The sequence below is a fragment of the Halichoeres trimaculatus genome, unplaced genomic scaffold (genome assembly GCF_033239565.1).
Source record: "Halichoeres trimaculatus isolate MK-OKI-2021-1 unplaced genomic scaffold, fHalTri1.1 fHalTri1_scaffold_5, whole genome shotgun sequence".
Taxonomy (NCBI): Eukaryota; Metazoa; Chordata; class Actinopteri; order Labriformes; family Labridae; genus Halichoeres; species Halichoeres trimaculatus.
In genome coordinates this window covers 3,136,339-3,159,469 of record NW_027437183.1, presented here as the reverse complement: position 1 = coordinate 3,159,469, position 23,131 = coordinate 3,136,339, and the positions used below count along the sequence as shown (strand labels likewise).

General features: G+C 42.8%; 1 protein-coding gene across 2 annotated transcripts; it reads left to right on the top strand.

Moving 5' to 3' along the window:
• The first annotated feature begins 755 nt into the window (after positions 1 to 755).
• brd3b (bromodomain containing 3b) lies at positions 756 to 18,770 on the top strand. Of its 2 annotated transcripts, none has more exons than XM_074669922.1 (12): positions 756 to 885; positions 9,402 to 9,703; positions 9,795 to 9,906; positions 9,992 to 10,129; positions 12,361 to 12,508; positions 12,674 to 12,843; positions 12,940 to 13,335; positions 15,534 to 15,662; positions 15,740 to 15,922; positions 16,161 to 16,393; positions 18,179 to 18,477; positions 18,576 to 18,770. In XM_074669922.1, exons 2-12 carry the CDS (start codon positions 9,615 to 9,617, stop codon positions 18,692 to 18,694), a joined length of 2,016 nt encoding a protein of 671 aa, XP_074526023.1. In that variant the 5' UTR covers positions 756 to 885; positions 9,402 to 9,614; the 3' UTR covers positions 18,695 to 18,770. The 2 variants fall into 2 exon arrangements, with proteins under 2 accessions (XP_074526023.1, XP_074526022.1); XM_074669921.1 differs by having other exon boundaries at positions 15,740 to 15,946.
• The last annotated feature ends 4,361 nt before the right edge of the window (positions 18,771 to 23,131 follow it).

The following is a 23,131-nucleotide window of genomic DNA, read 5'->3' as shown; positions in this document are numbered from 1 at the left end:
TAGACACTCCCTACATCAAGAGTTTGCTATGAAGTGTCTGGATTGCAGGACGGACTGTTCTGATCAAAATCAGCTTCAGGCTCACACTTGACCTGACTGTAGTTGAAAGGAAGTGTCAGATTTAGGAAATCTGTTTTGCTGAGTAATTGACCTTAAGATCCAGCCTGTCTGCGATCAAACTTCACAATATCAGCACTGCTACCTGATGCTCACACCTGTTATTCAAAAAACTTAGTCATTTGCACAACTTCTTCATATTCATTGTTGTTCCTACTCTTTTAGGTATTTTTTTCTCTGGAGGTGTAAATTTCTAAATATCTAAGTTCTTATTTTTTATTACTACTGTGCTGTTTGTTTGGTGTTTGTCCTATTTAGGGATTGTCTAATCAAAATATTTGTGACTAAATGTGATTTTCTAACACATCTTCTTGTCAGAGAGTTAATTATAGTTTTGAATCTCTAAATTTGTCACAAATTGAATAAAGAGGACCGACCTTTTGCTCTCCAAGTCAGCTCAGCATGTTGGGTAACGTAGTTCAATTCACTGCACCATTCTGACAACTTAAACCTCCTCAGCCAATCACAGCCGCCTGTTGAGTACCTCAGCCAATCACTGCACTTCAACTAACTAACCGGCAAATCCCGGCGGTTCGTATCCCCCAGCAACAAATCATAGCCACGCGTACACAGAGTAGCCAATCACAGCGCTTTGAACTGCCGTGCAGCCAATCGGATCACAACAACATCCATGATGCTGCTTGCCACTGCGCCTGCGCTGAAGGTAGACAGCTGATAACTCATCTATTATGCTACTTCGCTAAATAAAAATCCACCTGAAATCTGACGGAGTGCACCGCTGGAGCCGCCGGAGGACCGAAACACAAAGTAAAGCCTTCTCTCTGCCTGGTAGTGATGTTAGCTGGAGGTTAATGAAGCTGAGGGTTTCTCTGTGAGTGAATGTGTCGGTGGGTCGGAGCCTGGCTGTCCGCTCGGCGCCTTCAGACAAAGCTCAGCTAACAGGCTAACGGCTTATTAGCTGTATCTGCAAAAAAATGATTCAGAGCACCATAGTGTGATCGCTTTTTGCTCCGTTGGCGAGTAAAAGTGGATGATCCAACTTCAGCATGCACTAAAACATCACTACAATCGATAGAAATCAGATTAATTTCACTTTACGTCCTCGCTAAGTAGCCTAGCTCTGTTAGTTAGCCACCTAGCTCATATTTTGCATTTGCTTGCCCGCCATCTTTTTAAAGCAAGATAAATGGGATGTTTCGTTAGCCTGCAAAACACTCACACCTGGACAGTGACATCGCTTAGCGCGGGTTTTTGGCTACAAATAAGCGGTAAATGGGTAAAAGAGCGTGTCTGTGTGTGGATGGTGGTGCTGTTGACGGTATTTGAGGAGTTTGTTGGTCGCAGCGATGTCTGTTAGCCGTTAGCTTCACCGTTAGCCGCCGAACCGCAGCAGCATGCAGCCGGACTCCCAACATCTGTTGATCCGTGTGATCCGGAATGGATAAGAGAAAACACACTGTGTTAATCCCGAGGGGAAACTGTTGAGCCAGGGTACAAAACTGGTAAAAAAATACAAAGTGTTTACAAGTAAATAACTAATAAAATTCAAAGTACTTAAGCAAGTTACTGATTAAATAATGTCAAGTGCCAAAAGGTGAAAGCTGAAATGCAAAGTTTAAGTCAAACAAATGCAGAAAATAGTCTTTAAACTAACAAAATGAATAAGAGATTGATCAGATAAGTAAAATTTAGTTACACATTGGTGAAACTATTGCACATTATAAACTCTGAAACCACAGGATAGTCCACATGAATGAGCAATGATGATATTGCACCAGGTTTGTGGAGTCTGTCTGTCTGTTTGTGATGTGTCCCTCCTGCAGAGGGGGGTAGGGGCTTTGTAGAGTCTGGTTTTCACATGTAGGAGTTGTGTTGTGTACTTCAGGAGTCTCAAGTGTGCCACTGACTGCTCTGACAGGAGGTCAGTGTGGCATGCAGGGGATTAAGATGTGTTTACTGTCAGATAGGCAGGTAGGACGCTTGGTGTTCTGATACTGTCACTTTGCTGTTTGTAAACACTGAAATGAGCTGTTACTCACAGTTTGTGATCCTGGTGTAAAGTTGTCTGCGTGAACTTGGAGATGACATGTTTACACGCACTTTGAGTAGTCATTTAGACCTACAGTCCACCAGGAATCAATACTGGGAAAAAAGTATTATTTTTTTTATTTTGGAAATTCTTTTGAGGGCTTTCATGTTTACAGTGTCTCTGAGGGGTTTTTAGCTAGCTAAAATGAACACAAATGACTTTAATGTGCCTTTAATAGGAAATGAAGTTATTAAAGGACATATCATGCTGATCCCTGATTTAATACTTACATATAATAGAATAAATTTGAAAACAAGACCTTACACCCCCTGAATTTCCAAAAAAATGAGATGTTGTATTTTTTCTGATATCCTAGAACGAGATTTGATGCCTCTGAAAATAGGTCATTGCCAGTTGGCTGCGAAATTTCGACCTTCGTGACGACACGAGGATCCTTTCTTTTTATTGGAGTAATCTGATAAAGCAGCTCCTCCTCTGTGATGTCAGTTAGTCACACAACCGCCACCGAGGGATACACCCATCAAGAGCCGAGTATCCCCCTCAGATACTGGATGCAGGGACTCTGCTCTGCTGAGCAGCTCGGCTTTACATGGTGAATTAGCAGTTAAAACACTGTAGTTTTAACAGACGTCGTAATACTTGTGAGACTGTGATATTTGCGTGCTTGTTCTGACATGCACTGTGAACCTGGACCACAATAATGCTGCGGTAATAACATAGCGATGAACATGATGGATAAAACAGACAGAGAAAAGTGAAGGAGCAGGATGGAGCCCTGTTATAGAAATAGTTTATTGGTGAGTCTGCCTATATTTCCACGTATAAACTATACATGTTACAGTACCGGTTTGACTCACCACACTGAAGCGTCCTGAGATGATCTGTGTCCAGGTGGATTTTCTTCCTCCTGAGCTGCAGAACCGTCCGGGTCTGACTCGGGGTCCAATACAAAAGGACGTATCCTACACTCTGCCATTTTATTAGTGCTATCAATGCCTTACGGTGAAGTTTTGGCAAACAGCAAACTCGCTCAGTCTGCCCCATCCTGTATGGCGATTTTGTAAATACTGCCATGCTGCAAAAACCGCCCCCTGGCTCTACCCCCTCCGCCCCTCTGATAGAACTGACCAATCAGAGCACAAAGGGCTGTGACGTTGCGAGGTTACTGGAGGTCATCCTGGAAACGGAGCGTTTCAACGAAATCTTCAGAATGGCCTAAAATGAGGATATTGAGAACGCTATTGTGGGGCAATGAAGGAACCAAATGACTTGTACTGAGGGCAGAAATGCTTTACAGGCATCCTAGTCTGGCATAGTGAAAAGGAGAAACAAGCATGATATGTCCCCTTTAAGAGAAGTTATGGGGGCTGTTGTCATTATTCACTTGTAATATTTACAGATCTAATGAGTTAGAAAAATCCACCCCACATGTTTCCGTCAGACTAATGGGCTCCCAGTGACTGATGAAATGAATACTGAGTCAAAGTAGGGTGAGACTTTTTTATGTAAAGGTAATGTTTACGTGTGGGGGGAACAAAATCAGTAGCGTTTTTAGACACGGCAACTTGTCAACAGTTGCCATAAAAATCAGAACACACAATAAGAACAAAGTAGTGGCTCCAGTTCCTCTTGCTGTGATTTATTTCCACATATATGAGCTCCTTTTTGGAATCACTAAAGTCATCATAATTTTGACACTGCTGTGAACACAGAGCGATAATTCAACTGTGTTTTTTTCTCTTTTTTTATTTCACCATTTTTGATTGTTTATCGCTTAATATATGCAGATGTGTTTGGTGTTTTTTCTGATGGTTGAACACTTTGGTGGTGTTGCTTTGCAGAAGAGATTATGGTTTCTTGCTCTTTTCTGTCTGAATGTCAGCCGACTTGTACTCAAAATGCCAATACCAATGATTTCAAGGGTCGACTTTGTGTTGTGTCTCTGTGTGTGACTTTGACTTTTAACCTCAGTGTTTGATATGTCTGTGCTGAATGATCTCTGGCAGAGAATAAGTGGATCAGTCTGTCTCTTTAATGGAGATCTGAACCTGTTTGGTGAGTGGTTTGTGGGGATTTCATGGTAATCTTTATTGCACAATCAAAAGATCAAAAATCATTTTGTTAGCCTCACAGACTGAAAAAGAAAACAGCACTGACTGTAGAGTTAGGGAAGAGTCTTTTCTTCTTCTGGTTTTAGCCGCATAACTTGATGATAAATCAAGTTACAGACTCTGAATCATTTCCTCAGGCTCGTAAATGATGTGTTAATGTCTTTATTAAAGACTTGTACCAAGGTTAAATTAAGTGAGATGCTCCTGAAGTCTGCTTTACTCTTCTATGTTGACTCTACGTCCTGCAGTACTCACCTTAAACACTAGAAGGCAGTATGATTCCTCTGCTATCAGTTTCTGGTTTTGCTGTCTGCTTGATTGTGCACAAGATAGGAGACTGAGTCAGAGCTGTGTTAGTCTGAGCTGGTGAATGTTGATCAGACTGTGATGGTTGTAAAGAAGAAGAGAGAAGTGATGTCAGAGGAAATAGGATGTATGGCCACATGGTAAAAGTTCTTCTCACAGTGGTGTTAAAACATTACGGCTGAAATACACCAGATGAGTCTGCAGTGCGTCTCTGCTTCGTAACTGCAAACAGATCAGATAGATTTCTTTTCAATTCAATGTGTCGACTTACACTGGATCTGTCATGTTGTAGGTAATACACAGACATCCAGGGCAGCAGCGATTAATCGACGTAATCGACTAGTCGACGATAAAAATTCATCGACGCAAATTTTAATAGCCGACTCGTTGTATTATTGTTTTTATTGTGGTTGTCACATCGTGAAATCAAACACCAGGGGGTAATACTCATTTGTAACTTCAGTTCACAGCATGAGGCGCTGTGTTATTGTTGCCCAGTTTGAAGACCTGCTATCCAGGGCTGGTGCCAGGATCTCCTGCCTGGATACCAACTACAGGCGCTCCATTCCAGCTGCAGAGCGCCTGTCCATCGGTGACGATCTCCACGTTGATAGGCTGTCCTGGCGCGTCAAGATGCTCGCTCGCTCGAAAAGTGCAATTATTTCAACTGGAGCGTCAAGCGGTGAGCAGCGAGCATTTTTCGCTGGGAGTTCTCACCACTTGAACACTTGATGCCGCTCTATGCTCGCCCTGATGCAGCGTCAATTCACGGTTTTAAATTGACTTTATCAACGCGTGAAAAATTTGCGACGCTTTTGGTGGGTACACACTTTAAGTTCATATGTGAGGAATATTGATGAGGAAAGATCTCCACTCCCAGAGAGCGCTGTGCGCTGACGGAGGCTCTGCATCTCCGGCTTGAACAGTCTGACAGCTCCCGGAGTTTAGCGTCTGATAACGTGATTTAGAGAGTCTCCTTCACTTTCTGTTACCGACAGTTTTTCAGGATCTGAGTCACAAACTAGTGTCAAAACTCCCCTAACTTTAGAAAAGAGAGGACATTTATCTGAAGGAGCTCTCACTCTCAAGCTCACACTGCACCGGTAACACTCAGCGGGGAGGAGGAGGGGCGGAGTGCGCTTGAGCTAAATAGCGCATGTAGAGAAACAAAACTAAACGCGTTGTCAAGGAGAGCTGGGAGAGAGTCAGACGGGATCATACAGAGAGAGATTTATTTATTTTTTTGTATAGTACCTATATTTTTTTATGTCATAAATGAAATAAACATAAACAAACAAACAAACATGACACAGGGCTGACCAATCAGAGGAGAGAACCTAACTCTGGGTAAATGCAGTGAAAATGCAATACACAGGTTGAATTATAAAGGTCTGCACATTTTTAAGGCTAAATTAGGTTGAAACACAAAATAACTGTGATTAATTGACTAATCGATAAAATAATCGATAGATTAGTCGACTTTAAAAATAATCGTTAGTTGCAGCCCTATTGGACTGTAAGAGTGAACAGACTGGCCTTTTTATTTTTTATAATTTTATTCTATATTTTGCATTTTGCTGTCATTTTGTCATTTATTTGGGATACATTATGGTTTTGAAATAATTGACAGAAAAATAATCGTTAGACTAATCGTCCAATTAATCGTTAGATTAGTCGACTAATCGATAAATTAATCGCCTGATTAATCGATTTAAAAATAATCGTTTACCCCCAGCCCTACCGTGGAGCTTTGACGCATAAATTCAGTTTAGAGAAGGGACAGGAAGTTGTGACCAGGAGCCTCCTAAAACACTCAGTGACTTTCAAAATAAAAAAAAAAACATCTTAAAATCAGTTTGTATATATCTTGATTACGACAGTAAAGAGACATAATGAGCAGAGCCAGACCAGGAGTCACCAGGTTTGAGGTTTTACAGCCCAACATGAATGAAGAGAGACTTTTTAATGGAGTGGGAAGCGCGGGAACTCCTCAGTCGGTGACTCCAGCTGACTGCAGCTGGTGTGAGTTGACGGACTGCAGACGTATCTGGTGTATCTGAGCCATTAGACACCTTTCAGATCATCTCACTGTGGAGACAAAGAAATGAAGAGGTTTGTTGAGACGGTGTGAAGACCTCCTGTGAAGGTTGTCTGAGCTCTGATAGCTCTAAAGTCGGTTATCACAAAATGAAACTGTAGAGTCAGTCTGTTGGGGTCAGGCGTGTCTGAAACTTCAGTGTTTCCCAAACAAGGAAGATACAAGGGCACACTGCCCAACTATTGGCTGACTATCACTGGGTTTTGCACGAGCACCTCCTGTTTGATGCAAGAGTTGCTGACATAAGTTCAGTACTTCAGGTTTTAAAGAGACACTGACCCACAGGAACGACGTTAAAGCTTGATTTATGTCACTCCACGTCCAGCTGTGAGTGGAGTTTGAGATGTTTCTTTCACACATTTTATTTGTCAACGAGGGCTGTAACTAATGATTATTTTAGTAATCGATTACTCTGATGATTATATTTACGATTAATAAATGAATCGGGAAAGAAGGATAAGAATGCATAATAGTGAAATTCACAAAACCAAACGTGTTGTTGTTTTAGTTGATGACTTTTGTTTGCTTGATGATGTATACAAAGAAAAAAGCATATTTGAACATAACAAACTGACCAGACACTACATTTATAAAGTTTAACAAATGACATGAATGTATTGTCACTTGAAGAATCAACAATAAGAACTTAGTTAGCCAAAAAAATGAAGATGTGTCCTCAATCTTTTCACCTGCAGCTCAAACAGTTCACCCCCTCTGCCCTACCGCTATCTGTAGCAGCTAACGCTAATGCTAACGCTGGTTTAATGAACTCCTCATGGTTTTCAAACAGGGTGACGATTTAATAAAAAGACTAAACGAGTCCTAAAAGACAAACCATGCATTTCACAACATATGAAGGAGTGTTTGTGGGATTTTGTAACTCCTCACCTCGCTGTGAGCTCCCCAAGTCGTCATTGATGAGCCCAATATGTTTGTGTTTTATCATTGCAGTCGTACTGCCGTGCCATCCGAATTATTTTTGCAAATGTTGCAAGTAGCACGCTGTGTGCTTTAACTCAGCTTGAAATTCTCCCAAACTCTGGAGTTTTTTGGACTAACGGCTTCTCCAGCTCTGCCATTATTCACGTGTTTACTTGTTTCCCTCACCTGCCGGCTCAGCTTCTCCTCCGCCACGCTGATCTGTTTACATGTGATGCATACAGCTAGAGCTGAAACAATTCCTTGAATGATTCGAGGTACTCGATTACAAAAATTACTCGAGTGATTTTCTCCACCTCAAGGAATCATTTAATTTTAAAAAAGATCAAAGAGTGGTATTTCAAATAGAGCTGAGGCCATATTAAGAGAGTTTTCAGACCCCTCAAGCTACCTCTTATACAAAATAGCAACTAGCAGCAAGTAGCTTCTTTTCTGGAGTTTGGAGACTAATGGGTCATTCTACGAAACAGGTGCCATTTGGGTCTGCAACATTTGATGAGATGTACAAGGCACAAAAAATGTGTCAAAGTGTGTTTACAAATTTTGAAGCTACCAAAGCAAGTGCTCTTACTGACATGCTGTATCAGCAAATTCTATTTCTTAAAGAGAAAAATTTTCAATTGAAAACTAACTGCTCTTTAACTAAACAAAAATGTATTTTATCCGATTACTCGATTAATCGATGAGATTTTCAGTAGAATACTCGAATACTAAAATATGCGATAGCTGCAGCCCAACATACAGCCCCGCAGCCCAGGTAATCTACACTCCAGTCCAGTAGGGGGCAGTAATGCACCTTTAACTGGTTGCCAACCAGTAAATTATCCGACAAAAATGAAGAAAACAAATAAATGAAGTGCATCGATTATGGAAAAACGTTGTCGGGGCTTTTACTAATCGATTTTATCCATTCATTGTTGCAGCCCTATTGTCTACTTCTTTAGATGATAAAAAGTTAAGTTTTGGCTGTGATGAGCAGCAGAGGGGGCGTGTCTGTTGTAAAATTCGTCATAACCGACCTCCATCGTGGCGGCTGTCTCGGTGTGCTTCACCATGTTTGTTTTTTAAGACGTTAAAGCTCCTGTGAGGAACTTTTGGTTCCTTCTGCGACTGATGAGGAACATTTCAGCTCTTTGCTGATGTTGATTGTCACAGGTTTTGGTGGTAATTAGTTTCAAAACCTCACTCTGTTTCTCTTAACATGGAAATTTGCCAGTTTCTGTGAAGTTTTGTTCTTAGAAACACTTAAAATGAGGTGTTTCTTCAGTGTGTGGTGACTCGCCTCTTTAACCTTCCTCACAGCAGCAGCTGCTGACGTAAAATGAAGATTTCTCGCCGAGTCGTCCCTCGCTTCTCGTCTTGTTTACGTCTTTCAGCATTTGGAGGCATCAGAAACTGTTTTGGTCTTGTCAAAAACTCCTCACAGGAGCTTTAAATCAGAGTTTGTTTGCGTGCGTTGAGTTGACGTCTGCGGCTCAGACGGGGGGCCTCAGGGTCTGATGATTGACAGGTGACCATGACATGTTGGGATAAACCAGAGGAACACGTTTAACATGTTTGAATGAACACATGTTGGTAACTGCATGGGAACTGACTCTGAGAGGATTAGTGTACGCACACACACACACACACGTAGACACACACGTGTCACCTGGTTTCTGTCGTTTCTTCAGAAAACTCTCAAAGTGATCAAACTTTTTGTTTGAGCTGAAGAGAGTGTGAAGTTGAGTGTGTCGTCCTCAAACCTTTTCATGATGGTGTGTGTTATTGTGATGATGATGATGATGATCCTGACGTCATGTTTCTCTTCGTCCCTCAGGTCGTGCGATGGGAGTTTGTCTCCTCGGGGGAACCATCGAGCTGCAGGATCAACACCATCAGCACCTGAACTGAACACACCCTAACAAACACCTGTGTGCCCTCACACACACACACACACACACCCACCCTCAGACCACGGGGGAGTTGTTTTTTCATCTTCAGGTTAAACACTGCTGTCCCACGGTGCATTGCTGCGCCACCGTCGTCCACCATGTCGGACGCCCCCGAGGCTGCGCCCCCCAGCCCCCCTCTCACCAACCCGGCCCCCCCTGAGGTCACAAACCCCACCAAGCCTGGCAGGTAGGAGCAGGGGTCTGAGCGCTCCGAGGAGCAGAGCAGAGAGAGGAGAGCAGACGTTTGTTGATGTTTGCTTCGTGTGTTTGCTCCTCAGGAAGACCAACCAGCTGCAGTACATGCAGAACGTGGTGGTGAAGACCCTGTGGAAGCATCAGTTCGCCTGGCCGTTCTACCAGCCCGTCGATGCCATCAAGCTCTGCTTGGCGGTGAGTCTCCCTCCTCCTCTCTCTGGTTTTTATCAACCACAGACTTCACGCTGAGCTAACGGCGTCCGCCTGTTCATGCTTCCAGGATTACCACAAGGTGATCAAGAACCCGATGGACATGGGAACGATCAAGAAACGTCTGGAGAACAATTATTATTGGAGCGCCAGCGAGGCCATGCAGGACTTTAACACCATGTTCACCAACTGTTATATCTACAACAAGGTACGAGCGCTCACAGGTTACTGCGGGTCACAAGGTCCAAGACTTTGCTGCTGTTTTCATGAAACTTTAGCTGATTTTTAGCCAGATTTAGGGCAGAATTTGTCTCTTCTAGTGATCGGGGGTGTGGCCTGACTCAGGGCTCATCGTAACTGATTATTCATCTGAATAATCCTCAAGTGTCTGGAGATAATGTGGCTATTTTTCTGCTCATGGACACATCAAACTCTCTCCTGAGTTGCGGTTATCAAACATAGGGGTGGAACAACAAATCAACATACAAATATACTGTCGCTCTAAACTGTGTGATAAGTGTATCAATAAGTGAGGACCAACCAGCGATATTTTAATGGAATAGAGGACCTTCTCTAAACAGCTTTCTCAACTAATCTGACTTAGCTCATCATTTCTTAATAAGTCAACAAGATAGCCTGATAGATGGAGGACACACTCAGCCGGCTGTAGTTCCTGACATCTGGGCCTGTCACGATAATCAATAAATTGATTAACCGAATAAATAGAAACGTCCTCGGTAAGTTTGCCAGCCTGGCTGAATGAGAAGATGGCTCACTATGTCTATCTTTCCTAACATCGGGGTGCATAGGTTCTATAGCGGATTTAGCAGATTTAGAGCGGAGTGAGCATCTGTCAAAAATGCGATCTTTGGGGTGAAGACGGGGCTGCTCGCGCGTACACACGGAGAGAGCTGAAGCGAGCGTCCTGAGGGGTAAGGAGGAAACACACGCTAATATGAGTGATGGCACCAAAGATACGGTTCTTAAGCCGCCTGCCACAGTCCCAGTGTGGGAATATTTTGTTTTTTATCAGAATGAACAAAGTGTGAGCTCATGAACACCAACGAGCTGATATGTCGCATTTGTTTGAAAATAGTGGCGACGAAGAAGAAGAAGAAGGGGAGGTGCAGCGGAGCCTTGTTCTCTGACAATCCGCTCTTACTGAGGCTTTTGGTCTGCAAAGTAAATAGAAATAAAAGCACCAAATGGTGGCGCCTAAAGACAGATACATTACCAAAGAAATGCAGCCCTTCAATACGGTTGGAAGCCAGAAATGTTAAAAATGTTTGACAGACAGTACGGATTGACTGGGAAAAAGGACATGTTACAAACAGTTCAGGAACTGTATACACTCCCTTTTATTTAGGCTGTAGTTTTTATTGTTGTTGTTTTTTTTTTGTTTTGTTTTTTTTTGGAGTTTTGTTTTTTCTTTAGAGACAGGGTCTATGTTGTATTGTTTTTTATTCTTTTTTTTTTTATTTTTTTATTTTTTTATTTTTTATTTTTTTCTTGTTTGTTAAATTTATTATATTTTTTGTTTAATTTATTTTATTTAAAAGATCCTGACCTTTTAATCACAGTTAAATACTTTTAAGAAATTAAAATTTCTTGCTTTTGATATGGTGTACTCACTTTATTATCCCATTTATCATAATTACATCAATGAAAAAATGGAAAAAAAATCAAAATAATATTGAGAATAATATCGTTTATCTGCAATAATATTTTGGAAAATTATCGTCTAGCAAAATTTGTTAACGTGACAGGCCTACTGACATCCATCAAATATGACTCAAACGTTCACAGGTTGACATCGGAACAGGTTGTTTTCAAGTTTAAGTAGAAACATGAAAAGGGGTTGGATGCAAAATAGGGGTGGGAAAAAAAATCACACATAAATATTGGGACTTTTTTGTTTCACAATTTTTAAAATCAAGGCTTTTTTTAATGGTTCATTTCAGTTTTTGTTTACAAGCTGGGTTGGGAAAAAGTTACTGCTCAAGCAGAGGGCGGGTCTTTTTTTCTTTCTCACTTGATGTGCATTTTTGGGGGAAAATATGACTCCTAATATAGTCTGTAGACATCATCATTGAACTTTTTTACATGATCTGGTGTCAAAAAAGAAGTAAACAAAAAATTAGAAATACCAAAGACTCGCCATTTAAATCCAATCCCCAAAAATTATAAAATAATTGAATTGGCACATAACGGAAAAGTGTAACGCGTAAGCTAGTTTTGTTGTTTGCACATAAAAATGTGTACGTTTTTTTGAATGCTAAATGAAAAATAAAGTATAAAGATGTACATTTTAAAATAAAGGTATAGTTGCAGGAGTGTGAAGTTCAGGTGTTAGCTGTTGTAGTGCTGTCGTGGCTCTTACAGTCGGGTTTCCCTCGTTTCATTCAGAGCGTTTTAAGAACGTGATGTTTGTGTCTCCAGCCCACAGATGACATCGTCCTGATGGCTCAGGCTCTGGAGAAAATCTTCTTGCAGAAAGTCGCTCAGATGCCTCAAGAAGAAGTGGCTCTGCTGCCTCCAGCTCCCAAAGGAAAGAACAAGAGCAAAACGCCCGCTGCTGCCACCACAGGTCGGTCTCAGTGTCCTGGTTTCATGTTGGAACATTTCAGACTTTCTGATTCGCTGATTAAGTTTTTTTGGTGTCGTTGGTGATGTTGTTGAGTCAGTCGTGTCGTAGAAAACAGATCGTAGAGTCATTTGCGCTCTAACCGACCTCTCTGTGTCTCTGTCTCAGTGAGTCAGCAGGCGGAGTCTTCAGCCTCCTCTCCCCCCTCCTACCCGTCCCCCTCCCCCTCTCAAACACCTGTCATCTCGACCACACCCACACCTGTGCAGACCACACCCCCTGTTTCTGCTCCACAGCCCCCCACAGCCATGATGCCCTCTGCACAACCTGTTGTCAAGGTGAGTGTGTGTGGCGTGGAGCAGCATCACGTGGCTCAAACGTCATGTCAAACGCACGCTCATCCGTACTTTCCCGCCTGTTTGTCGCTCCAACAGAAGAAAGGTGTGAAGAGGAAAGCCGACACCACCACTCCCACCACGTCGGCCATCTCTGCGGGACGCGCCGACTCCCCGTCCGCTCAGGACAACAAACCGGCGAAGCTCGGCTCGTCGCGGCGCGAGGCCTCCGCCCGCCCCGCAAAGACCCGCAGGGAGACGGTGGAGGAGCTGGCGGGGGGTGATGTGGGCGCCGGCGGAGGCGCGGTCGGCGGGAGGAAGGGCGGGAAGCTGGGCGAGCAGATGAAGCACTGCGACGCCATCCTGAAGGAGATGCTCTCCAAGAAACACGCAGCCTACGCCTGGCCGTTCTACAAGCCGGTGGACGCTGAGGCGCTGGAGCTGCACGACTACCATGACATCATCAAACACCCCATGGACCTCAGCACCGTCCGGGTAAGTAACGCTCAGTCACAGCCAAACATCATGACCTCCAATCAAACCACAAAGCTATGACCTGTCAGGTGTTTTAGTGTAGTAAAACAAGTTTTAACATTGTGAACGCAAAATTTTTTAAAGAAATTGAAATTAGTCAAATCTAGATCACGATTTTACCAGATGCTCAATTCTGAGCTACTCACCGTAAATATCAAAGATAAAATAAATGGTCTAAGTAAAGGGTAACATCATAAAGGACGTCATCATCTCAGACACAGGCAGCAAGCGGCGACGGGGTGATGACGTAGCAGGAATCAAGTGGCGTCTTGTCTCTTTAGTCTGTGTTTTCACCCCTCCCACTTGGTCCCTAAAACAGGGGGCCAAGGGGAGGGTTAAGACGAAGAGGAATGGTCAATGAGTACAATCAGGATTGGCCCTTGAAGCCCCGTTTCCACCAAGTGGTTCGGTTCAGTTCGTCTTGGCACGGCACGCATTGTACAGCGCTTTCTTTGACTAACCCTGCGACAGATCCTCAAATAATCGAGACGAGCCGTCCCACTTTTTGGTTTCCTTCTGTTGGGGTGCCAGACTAAACCGATCCGCTCTCAGAAAGTGGAGCTACAACACTGCAGACTTTTGATTGGTGGAAAGAACCGTCACTTCCTGTGTGTCAATGGCAGCTTGATTTCTCCTGGCGGCACACAGACTTCTCTGAAATCACAAAGACGACGAATTGCTGGATGTCTGGATCGTTGCTCTTTGTTTACTGTGTCGCGTTTTTCTTCTTTGTTGGATTTATCAGCAGGGTTCAATTTGTCGCGCTGCTATGGCGTCATGCTATTATGTTACTGATGCAGCTGTCGGCATCAAGCTTACACGCCCCCTACCACAAGGGGGCACAGTTTGCTGTGGAAACGCAAACAGGACCAAGCTTAACCCATACCAAACCGGACTGCTTGGTGGAAACGGGGCTCAAAACCAGAGCCTCTGTGGTAGCGTCATGTTCGTTCTGAGAAATGTAACGTTGACTGTTACACTTTACAAAAACATTCACAGGTCGAGACCCATAAATGTTAATAAAATTTTATTAGCAGAAACCCAACATCTAGACAAGATAAGGAGTCTTATCTTATCTTAATCCACCATGAGTACAGGACTTTGAAGCATTTAGCAAGTTACAATGGAGAGGAAAAACTTCCCTTTAACGGGCAGAAACCTCGGACAGAACCAGACTCATGTTAGACAGACATCTGAGGAGACTGTGATGGGTTAGAGAGACAGATAGAGGAGAGAGAGTGGAAGAGAGAAGTGAGGGAGTGAGGATCCAATGGGAATAAAATGTTTTTTCAAGGAAATGCAAAAACTGCAGTGGTGTTGTGAAGTATTTGGTTTGAAAAAACTGGCATTTCTGCATCTTTTATAAATCTATATGAGATATCTGACATTCTGGTTTGGTTCTCCTTTGATTGTGGCACAGGGAGAAGTGAAATAAAGCCAAAAAACGTGTTGCAATAATTTATTTTAGCCACCAGGGGAGCCTTTGGACCATTGACTGTATGAAACATGGATGTAGTCTCCACCCTTCTGTTTCTGAAACAGAAATTGAAGCAGATCGGCTTTCGCGGCTGTATTGGTAGTGGCAAGGGCTTTGCGTACAGCTATACGGTCATGTGACCTGAGCTGTGCCTCTGATTGGGCGAGCTCACAATCTTAATATCCTCTAAACAGCTGAGTACAGTGTGTGCCGATTGTAAAATTAGCAACTTAGACTGGAGACGTCTTTTTTGGCTTAGTGTGTTTGTGACTTCCTGTCCGCCTGGAGCCAGCCTCAAGGGGGCACTGGAGAAACGGCAGATTTTAGCACTTCAGCACTGTCTCATATTCTTAGACCGGAGGTTGCCGCTTGCTTTGGACCTTTGAAATGCATTTTTTTGGGGGGGTTAGTTGGTCCAAATTCAGCCTATCTGTTGACTGACCAAATCAGAGATGGCAGCCTCCAATTAGCGCTGCTAGCTATCAGGAAAAAACATTGTTCACTCAGATTCATTGATTAATCCTCTCACATTGCCTTTGTGTTTGGACAGAGACTTCACTAGAACACCGTTGAACTCACAATCTGTTTATTTCGAGCTGCTTTTTCACATATTTTCCAGACGCAGCATTTATAAGAGTGCTAATTTGTCCCATAACAGCTGAACTCTGGTCTCTCCTCACAGAAAAAGATGGACAAAGGAGAGTACAACGACCCCCAAAGCTTCTCGACTGACGTCAGGTTAATGTTCTCCAACTGTTACAAGTACAACCCTCCAGACCACGAGGTGGTGGCCATGGCCCGCAAGCTACAGGTACTGGCCTCATCCTGAAGCTTTCCAGCAGCTGATTGGCTCCCTGCTCTAACCCTGATCTCTGAAACGCTCCTCAGGACGTGTTCGAGATGCGTTTTGCCAAAATCCCGGATGAGGGCTTGGAGGCATCAGTCCCATCCACGACCCCACTGGTCAGTAAAAGCACTGCCTCCTCCGACAGCAGCAACAACTCCTCCTCCGACGAATCTTCTGACTCAGAGGAGGAGCGAGCCACACGGTTGGCTGAGCTACAGGAGCAGGTTGGTGCTGCCGACCAATCACAGGTCAAGAACATCCTGGTTTTCTTCTTTTTTAAAATCATTGTAGATTCATTCCAAGTTTATAATTCTGTTGATTTATTAGTTTTTCATGTGTTGATGTAGCGTTTAAAGTCTGACTCATGATGTTTAGCTTCCATTCTGGTGTATTTGGCTTGCTAAAGGAGTTTCCGGGTGTGTGTGAGAGGGGGAGGTGTTGATAAGCAGTTTATTTCACCAGTTGAAGGCAGTGCACGAGCAGCTGGCCGTCCTGTCCCAGGCTCCCGTCAGCAAGCCAAAGAAGAAGAAAGAGAAGAAAGACAAGGAGAAGAAGAAAGACAAGGACAAAGACAAAGGGAACAAAGGCAAGCTGGAGGAAGAGAAGAAGCCCAAGGCGGCCGCTCAGCAGCCCAAACCAGCCAATCAGAAGAAAGCGCCAGCCAGGAAAGCCAACAGCACGGTGACCGCCACGAGGTACGAAGCAGATAACCATCATCTTCAATTTTTTACGAATAGAAGTGGAAATCCAGGACGAGATAGTTTAGGGGTGGGAGAAAAAATTGTTATACAATATATCAGGAATTTTTAGTTCGACAATATCAAAGTCGTGATTCTTTGTCAAAAAACTGTTTGTTTGTTTTTTTAATTTCAAATTCTTCATTTCAGTCTTTGTTTATAAACTAGATTGGAAAAAGTTACCACTTTTCTCCAGCAGAGGGCGAAATGTTTTTCTCTGACTCACATGATGTGAGTTTTATAGGAAAATACGCTCCTGATATAGTCTGTAGACATCATCATTTAACTTTTTCACATGGTCTGGTGTTAAGGATTCTATGAGGAGGATCTGTTTTGATTGCACTGTGTCGCCATCTTGTGGCCCGGAGTCTCTGCACACTATCGTAAATTCCTTTTAGTGAGGCGTGTGTGGAATTAAATGGAGATCAGATCACAAATCAGAAAACAAATTTTATCAGTACAGTTACGTAGGGCTACAATTTGAAACGTGACATCAAGCTCACATTGTAGTAGCCGGCTATTTGAGCGCTATCGGCAGCCCGGTGCTCTGACGTATCTGGAGGCTAACATGACAACAAGTAAGCTCTGAGACATGTCTGTAATGTGTAACGTTAGTGAATCCTGGTTATGTCCTGCCAGTCATCCACCAATCAGAGCTAACGTAACCTCACTCTTCTTTTTATTGATAGACTCTCAAGTTTGAACAGACCACTGCAGAATAACTGCTGACTGTGGTTTGGAGTCAACATTAGCACAAACAGATTAGCCCTTTTAGCCTTTAGCTCGTGCTCTATCTCTCTCCTGTTTATCTTTCTTCTGCTCTTCTGTCCTTTTTCTGTCTGACAGTTGGACTCCAGTGTCCACCATCACTACAAAATTAATCACAGAAATCATTTTTAGCAGAGAAAAACACAGATCTCTCTTCTCTCTACTAAACTTCATCAGCCGGTGTGGTGTTTTGTAGGAGAGACTTAGACGTGCTGTAGATTAATCAGATCCTGGACGACCTGATCTGGAAGCTAAGAAGTAGCAGTTTAGAATAACCTGTTACTAGTAATATTGGTGCTCATAAAAATTTTAATTTTAAAGTGTGGATTACGATTTTTTCAAGGTCACTTTCAGGTCTCCTTGACATGACGTTTCATCTGAAAAAAAACCAGCTAAAACGCAGCAAAAAAAAATCTGCGTTTACACAGAAACGCCGAGGCACTGAAAACGCTGTTGTAAGCATGCCAGGCCTGCAGGTGGTGCTATAACTGTCTTTTCCAGAGGCATCTTCGGGGAGATCTCCACTGAAGTAGAGTTGAGCTGATCATCTGGTGAATTGGGGAATAGGACGTTAAAAAGTGGAGCAACAGATGCTCATTTTGTTAAAGATTCAGCAGATTCAGCAGCACAAGCACAACACGGTAGTTCGTGACAATCATAACAAATGTACCGTTTTCCTGTTGTATGGGCTCGAGTGAGGTGGAGTGTGACGTCAGCGTTTCCAAAATCCAACTTTGGAGGCTGTTTTCAAGAGTTTGCGTTTTAGGTCGACTGACACCGTGTAAACGCGAGGCTGAAATGCAACAAAACTTTTGCATTTCACCCTGAAACCGTTGTTGTGTAAACGGCCCCTCAAACTCCTCACAGCCTCTTTAAAAAAGCAAACTAAAAATTGAATCGGCACCCCAAAACTCGTAGAATCAAATCGTGAAAATGGCACATCATTCCAGCCCTAAGAGACTTTTGTGTTTACAGGCAACCCAAGAAAGGCAGTAAAGCCTCGGGCGGCGGCTCGGCCAACGGAGAAGACGGCGAAGAGTCGTCCCTGCCGATGACGTACGACGAGAAACGCCAGCTGAGTCTGGATATAAACCGACTCCCGGGGGAGAAGCTGGGTCGCGTGGTCCACATCATCCAGTCGAGAGAGCCGTCGCTGAGGGACTCCAACCCCGACGAGATCGAGATTGACTTTGAAACCCTAAAACCCTCCACGCTCAGAGAGCTAGAACGTTACGTCAAATCCTGCCTGCAGAAGAAGCAGAAGAAGCTACTGCGTGAGTTCAGCTCCCCGTTCAGTTTCTCTTCTTTAAAGATTCAAAATCACTCCACACGTCCGTTAACTCCTCCTCTTTCTTTCTGTCCCTCCATTCAGAGAAGGCAGCGGGAGGCGGGGCCTCTGGGGGCGGGGCTAGCCGCTTGAGTGGCAGCTCCTCTTCCTCCTCTGATGACAGCTCCTCAACAGGAACCTCCTCTTCCTCCGACACAGACTGAACACACACATTAAAACACACACGTTACTGAACACACACACACACACACACTCACACACACACAGAGGTTTATCCACTCTTTACACAAACACACACACACACACACCGATGCAGTTAAGACATGCAGTCAGAGACTAACACACACATCCATGTAAACTTCCATCCTGAACAAACACACATGCAAACCAAGACGGAGATACACACTCTGAACTTCACACACATCTATATATAAACCCAACACACACACATACACACACACACACACACCCAGACTTGGAGACTGTATGTAAATAGGCTGACCTGTTTTTTAGCTCCTAGTGTTGTTTTTATTTTTTTCTTTTTGGAGGAATGCAAAACGAAAGAAGAGAAGAAGAAGAAGAGACGAGGAGGGGAGGGAGACGTGTGGTGGAGAGACAGACAGACGGATAGACCACCTGTCAGTCTGTCTGTCAGTCAGTCTGTCTGTCTGTGAGGCGTGTCGATCTTCTCTGAACACTTCAAACGTCGCTATCACGAGAGCTTTCTTCTTCTCCTTTTTCCCCCCTGGATGGCCGGCTGTGACCCCTGACCTCTGACAACATTCCAGAAGCATCTTCACAGCATCATGAGAGAGGAGGAGGAGCAGGAGGAGCAGGAGGCGAGGATCTCAGTGGGGTTTTTACTCAGATCTTTCCTGAGCATCGTGGGAAGCTGGAGGTCGTCGAGCGTTTCCGTGACGACTCGACTCACTCTCATCCCGGTCTGTTTTCAGTGAAGCAGCGAACTCTGAATCATCCACGTTAAATGATGAAGTTCAACATCCACAGTTTATAAGAAAAGGAAGAAAAAGTGTTTGTAGAAGCAGAAAAAGTCACGAAATCCAAACTTGAGGAGCTGAAACTTGCTGCAGAGAGATTCACAGGAAAGATCCGTCAGCTGATGGGGTCAGATCATCTACAGCCGACAAACTGAGCTGTGAAGTTTCAGCTTTTAGAAAAACTTCTGGAGTTTCATCCTGATCAGCACCAAAAGAAAACCTTTCTGTTTCCTTTTTCTTTCATCTAGCATCAGAGAAACCTGCAAAAAAAAGTCCAGTTAAAAATTGTTTTGCGATGACGAATTCTTAAAAAGACGTCTAAAACCAAAACAGGAAGTCCCTCAGCTCATCGTGCATTAGTTTCAGGACTCTCCTCAGCATCAAGTTTCTGCTCCTGAGATCATGAAACCCTCTGAGACCAAACCTGTCCTCTGCTGGTCCCACACCACAAACCCACAATCTGTCTGTCCTTGGGGGTCAACAGTGAGGGAGGGAAGCGGGGCCAGGCCCCCCTGACCCCCCTTGCTCAGCTGAGACTGAGACAGACTTTTATTTTTATTTTTTTAACACTACATTTGTTTCAGTTTTATGAGTTTTTTCAGGTTGTGTGCTGAACTTGTGTCTTATAAGGTTCTCGATATAAGAAAACGTCTTTGTACCGCTGTCCTGCTCCAGCCACCTCCCTCTGACACACCCCGCCAAAATAAAACTCACAAACTTTAAAAACTAAAGTGGGAGAGGAAAGAACGCCTCAAGAGAGAAATATGAACTCACCTGTGTTAAAACATCAGAGAAAAGCAGCTGATTTATTTTTCTAACGATGGGTTAAATCTTTCAAATGTCCAAATTAAAGACAGGAGGACACGAGGAGGCGGAGATCACTTCAGATTCTTCATTTCTAAAACTCTTCAGCTGCAGCGCCAACATTTTAAACATTGGATTTTAACAAATTAAGGGAAGACATTTTATTTAAAGTTATTTTCCCAGACTTGGTGATAAACTGATTTTATTTGAGGTTTTATTTTAATCCTAAACTGACAGCGAGGACGTGGTGTCGCAGCTGGTTGGAGAGTCTTCTGGAAGCTTCTCTGTGGCGACTGACTCTTGATTTCTTTTCTTTTCCGTGAGAACAGCAGAAGGCGCTGATGTGAGTGATTTTCCCGTCTTGCGTTGCAGCCGATGTCGAGACGGCGGGCTGTGAAATCAGACTTTTCAAACATTTAATCTGCAGCTCGTTTGAAGTTTCTAGTTTCCCACGTTTTTGAAGGCATCACACTCAGACACTTCAGGTGTTTGGGGCGGGGGGGCGTTTGCAGCAGTTTGATTTTCTTTTCGTTGTGTTTCTGCGTCGATCAGATCAAACAATCCAACCAATCAGATTTAAGGATGTGACTCCTCTCCTTCATTCAGCTCACCTGTCCACCTGTCTGTCTCTCTCTGTCTGAGTCACTGCAGGTTTGATCAAAGCAGAGGCTTCTGGTTAAGGCTTTTCTTTGACCTTTGACCTCTGCTTACAGAGAAACATGCAGTGACGTGTAACATACACAAACAATCAGTCAGAGAGGAGTTTATTCCTCCCTGAGTTTTGCCTCTCAGGCTTCATTTCATCCTTCCTCCTCCTCCTCGGCATCACCTTCAAACTCCAAAAACAGACTTTTCACAGCTTTCAACCAAACTCATCATGTGTTTGATTAAAGATGGTTTCGTTGTGTTATCGAGATCCACGTCAGACTGAAAAGGCATGCCTTTATTTTGGACATTTCAAAGCCCAGACTGTTTCCTCCAGGTGTGACTGACAGAGACAGACAGAGAGACGGACAGTCGGACAGCTCGTTGCCACAGTAACCCTCCTCTGTTTGTTTTTTAGTTGATGGTCGAGCTTTGATGCTAATAGTTAATTTTTGTATTTTAATAAGAAAAAGGAAAAAAGTGATTTTATGTATTTGCATGCACTCCGGCCGTACGTTCTTTCTTCCGTATGTTTGAGCACTGTATAGTAGCTGTATAGTAGCTGTCTGAGGTTTAGATCGAAACTCCGCTCGATAGAGTAGAGACTCAAAGAGAGAAAGCGTGAGAGAGGACGAACCGACGAAAAACCAACAAGTGAATTATTTGATGTAATTACTGATATGGGATCCTTATTTTCTGAGTTCCTTTGTTTTCATAAATAAACACATAAACTGAAAACCACGAGTCCACTCTTTGTTCACACAACACAACCTGTGCTAGAGCAGGAAAAGTAATTTTAAAGAGGGGTGTTTTTCTTTGGTCCGGTGTGAATCAGTACAGATTGGAACGGATCGGTATGTATGACACACCAACAGAAGGGCACCATGAAGTGGGACGGTACGGGTCAGTAATTTGGTTAAAAGAAACACCACAAAATTCATACCGTACCAAGACTATTCCAGCCGAATCGCTTGGTGGGAACAGGGCTTATTGTGCCCCTCTAGTGCCCCCTGCAGTCTCTCCACATCAGCTCACCTGGATGAAAGTCATTCGTGAGCTGCAACATTTACTTTATCTTCACATTGAGACAAAAAAAGTGTATAGTCAGGTGAATAATTATCTAAACCAGATATTTTTGTGTTTATAAATTTGTACATGTGATTTCTTAGTTTTTCACTTTTATTAATTTTTTAATTTATTTTTTAAGAAATTTGCAAATTTAAGAAAAAAAGAAATTTGTAGCGTCAGATTTAATACATTTTGCAAAATTTGGAAATTGGAAAAAAGATCAAAAATTTACTAAATAAAAAATGAATTTAAAAAAATGTGCAAAATGTCAAAGAAATTGATGAAATGTCATAAATTTGAAAAAAAAAAAAAAAAAAAAAAACTAAATAATGCAATTTTAAATTTTTGCTTAATTTCCAAAAATTCAAAAAACTTTCTAAAATTGCAAAAAAGAGAGATTTATATAAAAAAAATTCAAAAATTTGCAAAATCTTTAAGAAATGAGGAATTCTTTTTTTTATTTGCAAAAATGTCAAAAAATGGAAATAAGAAATAATAATAAAAAATAAATACAAAAAAATTAAAGCTTAGTTTCAAGAGGTGATGCATTTTTAGTCCAAATTTTATATTATGATTTTACTTAGTGTCTGTGTTGTTATCATTTAAATATTAAAAGTCCTTTATTTTAATAATATTTTTAAAGCTACAAGGAGCCACTGCAAAGGAGTCAAAGAGCCGCATGAGGCTCCAGAACCACAGGTTGAAGACCCCTGCTCCACGATTCACAGCACTCTATTTTTCTCATACTAGCATTTAAGAAAACTCTCTTTTTAGTCTTATTTTAGCTGCTGTCTCTTTAAGGCTTCCAGCTCGACAAACCCCCTCCATTCTGATTGGCCAGCCCTCTTCGGGGAGGAGCTATGTGCAGCCCTTGGTGTTTGAGGCCCCAACCCTTAATCTTGTTATGATCTAGTTCAGAGATCCTTAAGTGATCACATCATCATTTCAGCAAGTTATAGAGTAGAGGTTTAAAAACCTGCACATGCTCAGTCTGAACATCCAGCATTGGTACCGTATAATGTTTAAGATATGAGACAGAAGAATACCTCCTCTTTAAGTTTAATTAGTCAGTACCTAAAAATGAATCTCATAGCTCTTTTAACTGATTTTGTAGAGTGGTAGTTT

Excerpts from the sequence above, each read along its gene's own strand:
- brd3b (XM_074669921.1), top strand. The coding sequence starts at position 9,615 with ATGTCGGACGCCCCCGAGGCTGCGCCCCCCAGCCCCCCTCTCACCAAC. Across the intron at positions 9,907-9,991 it reads CCATCAAGCTCTGCTTGGCG|GATTACCACAAGGTGATCAA; the intron begins GTGAGTCTCCCT and ends TCATGCTTCCAG. Across the intron at positions 16,394-18,178 it reads AGCACGGTGACCGCCACGAG|GCAACCCAAGAAAGGCAGTA; the intron begins GTACGAAGCAGA and ends TTGTGTTTACAG.